The sequence below is a fragment of the Phoenix dactylifera genome, chromosome 5, assembly GCF_009389715.1.
Source record: "Phoenix dactylifera cultivar Barhee BC4 chromosome 5, palm_55x_up_171113_PBpolish2nd_filt_p, whole genome shotgun sequence".
Classification (NCBI taxonomy): Eukaryota; Viridiplantae; Streptophyta; class Magnoliopsida; order Arecales; family Arecaceae; genus Phoenix; species Phoenix dactylifera.
In genome coordinates this window covers 17087527-17097557 of record NC_052396.1, presented here as the reverse complement: position 1 = coordinate 17097557, position 10031 = coordinate 17087527, and the positions used below count along the sequence as shown (strand labels likewise).

At 39.0% G+C, this 10031-nt stretch overlaps 1 protein-coding gene across 1 annotated transcript; it reads left to right on the top strand.

Moving 5' to 3' along the window:
- The first annotated feature begins 760 nt into the window (after nucleotides 1-760).
- Nucleotides 761-2328, top strand: LOC120110766. The gene is made up of 2 exons (XM_039126320.1): nucleotides 761-1062; nucleotides 2154-2328. Exons 1-2 carry the CDS (start codon nucleotides 761-763, stop codon nucleotides 2305-2307), a joined length of 456 nt encoding a protein of 151 aa, XP_038982248.1. The 3' UTR covers nucleotides 2308-2328.
- The last annotated feature ends 7703 nt before the right edge of the window (nucleotides 2329-10031 follow it).

The window sequence follows — 10031 nt, the reverse complement described above, 5'->3', positions numbered from 1 at the left end:
TTATTAATTAAAATATTGTGGCCACTTCTAATCCAAGAAAGATTATTTCAATCAGTGCCTTTTGTAATGCACCTACTGCTTGCTTTTATTTGTCCTTTTATCTTTTCTAAACTTAATTGCAACCTTCACCAAGCCTGAATCTTGTTTTGCTGATGACATCATGTATGATATATATGGATTTGTTTCTTTACCTTGGAAAAAAAATTAGAGAAACCCTTGGTTGTAGAACATGTTTAACTTGTTGGATTAGTTTAAAAAGGAATGTGAGATTGCACAAATGAATATATACAAACATTTGTATGTATATATGTATATATGTATATATGTATGTCTATATATATATATATATATAATTGAGAACACATTATGGTAGTAATGTTTTATATAATAAAAATTGGAAGGCAAATTAAGCACAAAGCATATGAGTTAAAAATCAACTCCATTAATTATGGTTTTTATATTATGAAATATGAATGCGCTAAAATACAATAATTTTGGTTATTTCCAAATTGTAAATCATACAAAACATCATATCAAATTTTAAAATAATATATTTTTAGATTATTTGATGTATAAATAAATCTTTAATAATACAATTTTTAGTTTCAAAGTTATTTTTATGATGTAGATCGTTATCACCGGATGTGAAATCTCCATTGTTGATTTTAAATTAATAGAATGAGTTATAATAATAAATTATAAAAATTGTTTTTTTTAAAAAAAATAAGTACAGATTAAGGTTGCGTACTTATGGTCCGGGATGGAAACCCTGACTCAATCTGAAAAATATTCACTTCTCGTCTTCTGTCTCCTGGGAGCCCTCCTTGTCTCCCAGCGCGGCTTGTCTCCCATGCGATGGCGGAGAGAGAGACAGAGAGGAAAGGAGATGGAGGCGGCGACGCCGGAGGTGGTAAGGAAGGCGGAGAGGCTGGTGGTTTCGACCATGGGAGGGCGCGACGCCTCCCACGACGCGGCCCACGCCTTCTTCGTCCACGACCTGGCCCTCTCCCTCGCCGAAGAAAAGGGCTTGGATTCCTTCCCTCAAAGCTTGGAGATAGCAAGGCATTCCTCACCCCTTTCCCCCCTCTATCCCCTTCTCTCTTCCTTTGGTTCTTGTTGCCCAACTCATTTTCATTTGATGCTGCGGCTCGATAGCCCACCTACATTGTCTTTTTAATGGATGTTCGTGCGCATTGGTTCAATTCCCATTTGGTATGCTCGGTTTATTTGAGGTTGTTTACGCTCTTTTGTCGTCAAATATGTCTAAATTTTGAAGCTGTATGTTTTCCCTGGTCACTCCACGGACATGAATTAAGGTTTTTCCTTTTACCATGATATCATGACATTGGAATTTACTAGGTGATTGCTAATGCACCATGTCTATGGTTACGTGAAGTTGTTTGTAGCTCTTGGTAACTTATTCCTCTAAATGAGTGAACACAATAGCTTTCCGCAGAAGCATTAAAGAGGTATAGTATTTAATTTTTAGACTAAATTACAAACCCCTCCCGAGGTTTACGTTTATTACACTTACACCTAATAGTTTGTAAGACCTATACTTACACCCAATTAAATTAACGGTGTTAGTGAAACCATTTACCTCACGCGAATAGTCAAATTGCTCTTAAGTGGGGAGGAGGATGCATATATTTTCTTATATCCTTGGGTGACTGTTACGTCAGATTGTTTTGGTCCTGTTCGAAATTTTTTCCGATGTGATATTTTGGTTCCATTTAAAGTTAAGAGTTTAATTAACATTCTGTTAAGTTATGGGTTAAAATATTGGGTAAAAATAAACCTTAAGTAGGGTAAATGTAGGTTTTTTATACTATTAGGTGTAAGTATAATTTATTCCTAATTTTTATTAGCCTGCAAACTTAAAGTAGAAAGCCATATATGTCTTCTGTCAGGCGACAATTCTGGTAAATCATCTGTTATTGTACCACTTGGCTTTTGGGTTGATACACTTAAACGGTTACATGGAGCTTTCTGGACATTCAAATGACTCATAAAGAGTGGTGGCTCAATAATGGGTATTGTTTGCACTTCTGAGTTTCTGATTGTTTTTTCTTTTTTGGATCAGAAATTAAGCCATTTACTGTACAGATATTTCTTCTGCATAAGCATGTATTAGTTAATTTGTCTTGTTTCAGGCATTGCTTGATGCTTCACATTTGGTGGAAGTATGGACCAATACTGCATGACCTAAGCTATTGCCATGACAGGGTTTATCAAAGCAAGCATATTTGGAGAAAGATGAAAAGCAGACTACAATTAATCATTTCCATGAGAAACTTTTCAAACTGAAGGATTTGATGAAGACAAAGGTAGATAAGTGAAAAACATGAAACTTGCTCCATATACTACAGAGCATTTTATAGATAACAAGAAATATGCATGCAGATCTTTTGAAGTATCCCTCTACTTGTTTGCATAGATATACCTATGGCAGAGTGATGGAAATATTAGTTTTAAGAGGTTGTGTATTTCTGATATAAGATTCATTTCAATTTTTGCATAAGCTGATATAACGAATAAGGCTGTCGATTTCACAATACAGATATATGAAGTGTAGGGGTTCTTGGTTCATGACCATTTCAGCTCATGTCCAAACCTTAATGGAATGACATGCATCGTTACAATTATGCCTGTATTCATGTGCATATGCATATGCTATCAGTAGAATTTTTTAAATTCAAGTCAATATTATTCTTATATTGTAATTATTCTAGCATTGTTTGTTATGTTTGGACTCCACCTCTCTACCTTCAAAAGAAAAGCAGCTGTCAGTAATCCGTAACTTGTAACTGACAATTAAGCTATCCTTTGTTGCATCCTCATGTTGCATTTGACCATCCTATGTGCTAGTTCTCAATTTTAGAACCAGGGATGATGTTGTTCTAGTGTCATTCTTGTTTGTTATAGTGTAGGGTATATGCTTGAGTGTATTTTGAGAACATTCAAGATTCTCTTTACTGTGATTCACAGGGAAAAATTTCAGGCCAGTAATGAGAGAGCAGAGAGAAGCCACAAGTTCATTCTGGATTTCTTAGTAGAGTTCTATGAAGAATGGAGTGGCAGCACTCGAATTGAAATTCTCCCTTCCTTTCCACGAGTATCTAATATTCTTCCACTGCCTTTGAGGTATAATTATTGAAGCAGTCAAACTTTACGACTGTTTCTGTTGCTTGTAAAAATCTTTGTTGATGTCACTGGCTATTGTTTTTAAGTCAACAATCTGTTACACTTGAATCTTATTACTTCAGCATCTAGTGAACTTTTTTTTTTTGGCAATTTATATAGTTGCTTGATTTTCACAGTAACAGGACAGAATGATAGTCTTACACAGTTAGGTGTAAATCTATCTTTGTTGACATAGACTTAGGCCCTGTTTGGGGGAGCTGTTGGCAGTAGAGCTGTTGGAAGTAGAGCTGTTGGAAGTAGAGCTGTCTGAAGTAGAGCTGTTATAAAAAGCTGTTTGCTGTTTGGTAACTACATTCGTAAAGTGCTGTGGTACTTTATTTTGTGTTTGGTAAACAAACTGAGAAAGTACTTTTGTATGACAAAATTACCATAAAGGACATTGCATAGTATTATACAACATAACATAATAAAACATAACATAAATTAATACATAAATATACGATATAGTATAATATTATTGTAATATAAAATAATATTATGTTAATATAGCATAATAGTAATATAATTATTAGAGTAAATTAATATTTGGTAATATAACATAATATTAAATTATTTAACATAACATATTAATGTATTATAATATAATGTAATATATATTATATTTATAGTATAATACAATAATAAAAGTATAAATTATTATAATTGTTAGTATAAATTAATTTCTCATAATATAACATAATATTAAATTATTTAAAATAACATATTAATGTATTATAATGTAATGTAATATAATACAATATTTATAGTATAATACAATAATAAAGGTATAAAATATTATAATTATTATTATAAATTAATTTTTCATAATATAACATAATATTAAAATTATTTAAAATAACATATTGATGTATTATAATGTAATGTAATATAATATAATATTTATAGTATAATACAATAATAAAGGTATAAAATATTATAATTATTAGTATAAATTAATTTTCTATAATATAACATAATATTAAATTATTTAACATAACATATTAATGTATTATGATATAATATAATATGATATTATATTTATAGTATAATACAAAAAAAAGGTATAAAATATTATAATTATTAGTATAAATTAATTTTTCATAATATAACATAATATTAAATTATTTAATATAACATATTAATGTATTATGATATAATATAATATGATATTATATTTATAGTATAATACAAAAATAAAGGTATAAAATATTATAATTATTAGTATAAAATAATTTTTTATAATTTTTCATAAAATAATTTTCCGCGGTCCAGGGGCTCTTCTTCGTGGTCCACGCTTGAGGAGAACCTCAGCGCGGGCCGCGAGGTTGATGATAAAAAAAAACAATAGATTGATTTTGAAAGGTATGGAAAAGGATTAAAAATTTTTTCTTCTAAAATGTGGTTCAAGAGATGCATACAAAAATTGAAAAGAAAAATACCTTTTCTTACGGAAGGGAGTCTGACGGGTAGGGTTCTTAGCTACAGCAGATTTTTAGATTTATAAAGGGACAAACTATGTAATTATGTTATTTTAATATGGGTATTTTTGTCAAAAATACAGCTTTCCGAAAAAGCTGAAACAGCTTCCTCCCAAAAGCTTCAAATTGGAGCTTTCTCCTAAAAGCTGTTTTCAGCTTCCCGCAAAAGCTGAAACAGCTTTTTGAAAAATTTACCAAACACAGTATTTCATCTAAAAGTACTTTTGGAGGGCCAGAAAGTGCTTTCTGGCCCTCCAAAAGCTCCCCCAAACAGGGCCTTACCCAACTCATTTGGAACATGTGATTGTTTTGAACAACAGTAGTTATTTCTCTGACTGATGTACAATTTAGTTTGTCTTTGTGGATTTGGACTGCATCTGGTTTCTTTTGTGATAAGGAAGTACCCTAATTTATTAGGAAGAAAGAGAACATTTATTTGATCCTGCAGTAGATAGTTGTGGACCCGGACATGGGAGATGCACTTAAGTGTAATGTTACGGACCCCAGACGGCCATAATCCGGAAGCATTGGCCGAGGCCAACCTCGGCCAAGACCAACCAGCGGGCCAAATCCACTGCTTGGAGGCTTGCCCAAGCAGTGGCCAACCTCGCCACTAGCCGGCTCAGCCCCGCGCAGGCCTTGCCCAGCGCCTGCACGAGGTTCAGAGCCAACAGCAGCAACATGCGGCCAATCGCGCACCCCCTCGGCCACAACTGCGCGCCCGCTCGGCCACAGCCGCGCGCGGAGCCCCGCGTGCGCCCACAGCAGCGCGTTGCCCTCCGCACGCCCATCCAGCCTCAGGCGCGCACGGCCAACTGCGCGGACCCGCCTCAGGCACACGTGGTTGGCCACAGGCGCGTGGCCCTCTGCGCGCATAGCAGCAGGCGTGCGGACCCCGCACGCACATAAGCATGCGCGCGGACCCTCGCGCGCACACCAACTTGTGCGCGGCCGACCGCGCGTGCACCAGTAACCTGTGCGCGGCCCTCCGCGCGCACACCAACTTGTGCGCGGCCGACCGCGCGTGCACCAGTAACCTGTGCGTGGCCCTCCGCGCGCACCCCAACCTGCGTATAGCCCTCCATGTGCCCCTCTCCAGCGCGCGACCCTCCGCGCGCCCCTCTCCTCCGCGTGGCCCTCCGCGCACCCGACAGCCAGCATGCGGTCCTCCGAACGCACGCCCAGCATCGCGTGGGCCTCCGCGCGCACCAGACTCAGCGCGCAGCCCTTCGCGCGCATGATCAGCAGCCGGGCCGGCCAATGCCCCAAGCGCCAAGCCGACTCGATCCCATGCGCACCAGTGCGTGCCCGGCGCTCTGCGCCTGCGCCCACCTAACATGCCCGAACCTCGCCACGGCCAGAGGGGGTAGGTGCACAGCCAGGCTACCAGCCCACGCCGCGCCAGCACCCGGCACACGCGCAACAACCTGTTGCGCACACGACAAGAGTGGGCATGGACGTGGATGATGACAAGGGGCACCAGCCCATGCGCGCATACCTGAGCGCGCGCACACAAGAGAAGGTCCAGGCGCATGGCATGGCACAGCAAGCACAAGGCTCGACCAACACTGCATTCAACCAGGCGCAATCAAGCCAATCAGGTCAAAAGGCAAGCGCACGGGCTAAGCCAAGCCAAAGCAAGCACAATCAGACCAAGCCCGCGCACATTGAACCATAACCAGCCAGTGCATGCGCGCCCAAAGGCCAAGCAAGGGAAGCCACGGCCGGCCGAGCCAAAGAGTTGGTCAAGGGCCAAGTGGCAACCATCTGCGCGCAGTAACAGACAAGGAAAGGCTCTTCAAGGCAGCGCTCGGCCAAAGATAGTAGGCCAAGCCACATGGCAGAAATCCCAACACAAGCGCAGGGCCAAACAAGGAAGGAGTGCGTGCAAAATCAAAGGAGGAGTCCGCGGACTCTTCCATAGAGATTTGGCGAGCAAGGATATGGGCGGCCAAGATGTATCAGGCCGCAAGATGAAAAGAGGATAGGATGCCAAGTCACTGATCCGTGGGAGAGCAGGCAGTTGGATTCGCGCCTCGGCCAACTGAGACCCGCGTTCCGGCCAACCAAGATCCGCATCCTAGCCAGCCACCAAAGATCCCATATCAGGCCAACCGTGGACAAGTGGCAGCACACGCACCTGACGCGCGCCTCGGCCAACCGAGCGACGCATCCCGGACGTCCAGAGATTTCAGCACATGGCCAAAGGAGGTCAAACTTAGTTGGATCCCCTTGCGGCTGATTTAGAAGCCATTCAAAATTTGAATTGTTTCTGCCAATAAGTCATGGGCATTAGGCCTATATAAAGAAGCCGTTAGGGCCCTTCCAAGGCATCTATCTATCAAATATCATATTTCTTCATTGTAAAGGGTTGTCCCTTAGGTTTTCTAGGTGGAAATTTCAGCTGCAAGGCTTGGGCTAGGGTGGGGTAAATCAACTCCCCTTAGATTGTTCTAGGTAAAGCATGATCCCTTCCCAACTTGCTAAGAGTCCCTGTTATTTCGTTGTCTATTGGAATAGAATCATCTTTCTTTCATATTCAGCCCCATACTTTGATTCTTTCCCATCGCCGGGCACCTATAATGGAGTAGCATAGGTGTGGTTCCAAAGGCAATAAGAAGAGAGCACGTTACCCACATCCAAGACGGTCCCATCATCATCTCCATCCTTTGAACCTTGGCGCGGGGTTTGGGACTGCAAAGCCCCGCAGGCCAGCACTGGTACTTTCGTTGAGAGACTTCATCAAGGAGATTGTCAGGTAATCGAATGTAGTGTCCAAAACATTGAAGAGTTTCTAAAGCAGTTTCATTACTTTAGGTAGAAGATTCCTACTGCCAAAAAGGAGGCATGATGACAGAAGAATGTCTAACCTGTGAGGTTGACTTAATTCAGTTTAGAGCACAACATTAGTACTATACCGGAAGGATGGTATGATTTGCCTCAAAGCAGAGGGCAGTCATATACATTTTATTTGTTGCATAAGTCATAAATAGGCAAATGTATAAATGAAATTGCACGCTATCATATTCAAGAAAGGAACCCTTTTTGGGAGGAGAAAATATACTTGCTTTTGTTTCATAGTTATATGGACAAGACTTTGTGTAATATGAAGGGTAACATCCAAAGATATGAATGGATTTGACTGAAAATTTGATAAATAGATACATCTGAAGATTATGGTACATATCAAGGTTTGCCGTACCAGTCGATATTGCATCGTACCGTACTATACCGATACTTGATATACCGAACCTTACCATACTATACCGTGTACCGACACTGTAATAGGTTGGTATCTATACGGGGTCTGGTACCGAGATGACGAACCTTGAAAAATATGGCTGCAAAACACCTTCTAACATCTGCATAATAATTGAAGAGCATTTGTTATTTGGAAGCCAACATGGATAAGTAATTTTTCGGTTTCTCTCCTACAGAATTTGTATGGTTAATGTGCATTTGGTGGTTCTTAAATCTGAACTTTTGTTTCTCTTTGGTACAAAACTTTGGGACTTTTAAAGAAAATATATTATATTGTCTTGTAAGGGAAGTTATATGAATGAAGAAAGTGAGAGGTTATAGAAAGAGACAGTTAAATGAAAACTAAAAAAATCCAAAGTTTGTTGAACTTTCATAGTTTTTCAAAGTGCTTTCACATATCTCTCTATAAATAAACGATATATAATTACCATATGAGATGTGAAGACAGTGAAGGTGCAATCTCGCACTAAAGAGATTAGTTTGCTTGGAAGCTGTCATGTGATTGTCTCAGGGGAGTTGAAGGAAATGCACTTATGGGCAAGTCGACATGGTGTACTGTTATAATTGTGATTGTCTATCTACCAAGGCAATCATTCAGCTTCCAGTAAACAAGTTTTTAGATTTTTCTTATGTTAAATTACAGCTATGATTAATTTAATTTATGCCTAATTAATTCTGTTCATTGGCAAGATACTGAAGCATGCTATGCAATGTTTCATAGCATTTTTCCATCCTATCATCTTGTTTTCCTAGATGTATTCATTACTGTTTATGTGTTTTCTCTTGTTTTCTTTTCCTTTTATTAATTCATTATCTTTTTTACTCTTTTCTTTTCCTAGTTTTGTGAACTTCTTCACACTTGTCATTATTTCTTTAGAACTAATACATTCCCCAGCTGTTAAGTTGTTGGAATCGTGAACTTGGATGAGTCTTGCAAGCATGCTTAGGGCTGTTCGGTCTGATTGGTCATTTGAAGGGGTGGTTCAAACTCAGTGCTGACTCAAGCCAAGTTCCAATTTCAGGTTATGCACTTTTAGCTTCTTAGAGAGCCAACCTCGAGCTTGGATTTCTCGCTGAATTTGCTTGAACAAGGGAGATACTAAGTGCAGCCTGTGCTGTTCATGAACTGCTATTTCATTTGCAGCTCTCGCTGCGACTATTAATCACTGGATGTAGGCCTCAAGTAATATAGTTAAGCAGAATGAAGAAATTGTTTTGGCTGAAAATGAGAGTGGAAAAATCTGATTTGCACCCATCAACATGCCCGAATTGACCTAGAATAAATGCTTTTTCCCCCTTGCCTTTTTAGTTGGATCAGTTTGGATCTAACCCAAAACCAACCCCATTATAAATTGATGGGATCGGTTTTAGCCCCCAGACCCAATAGGTCATCAAGGGTGAACTGGTCAGGAACCAACTGGATCCTAGATCCAACATTGTTGATAGTTCTCTGACTTGTGATTTGGCTTTTTTTTCAAAGAAAAAGGTTTACAAAGAGTGATGGAACAGGATGGATCACAAAGTTTTGGAATATGGGGTTGCAAATTAGCAAGTTCTATTCTTAATTAGTTTATGATCATTATTTCTCCTAAGTTTCTAAATTTATTGTGATCATGATGATATTTTAAAATTAAATTTGATTTTGTTGTTTGTGTTCTTTTCATACTATATTTTGTTTTTTTTTTTAGTTATATGCATGTTTGACGAGGTTTATATATAATAAATGGGTTGCGAATAGATTTATTTTTTCGAACCTAATTATAAAACTTGTTTAAAATTTGTCTCATAGGTCATACCTCTCCACCTAGCAATCAGAGGTTCTGTTTTGAATCCTGGATGGTGCATTCATAGGTACGGATATCTATGTAATGATAGTGCTGGTGGGCCCCTCTCTCTCTCTCTCTCCTGTGGTTGAGAGTTAAAATGAGTAACTTTCTTGACCTGACCTAACCTGAATCTATTCCTTCTGTGTTTATTGCCACCCTTAGATAAAAGTGTTACGGGACCGACCGTCTTAACTAGATTCATACCTGTCGAGCAAACCATTAACATATTCACCACCAAATATAAAAACTAAATAAAAAAATGCAGAAAGCATAAGCTAAGGGC

Coding starts and splice junctions, on each gene's coding strand:
- LOC120110766 (XM_039126320.1), top strand. CDS start 761: ATGGAAACCCTGACTCAATCTGAAAAATATTCACTTCTCGTCTTCTGT. Junction 1,063..2,153: donor CAAAGCTTGGAGATAGCAAG/GCATTCCTCACC, acceptor GTCTTGTTTCAG/GCATTGCTTGATGCTTCACA.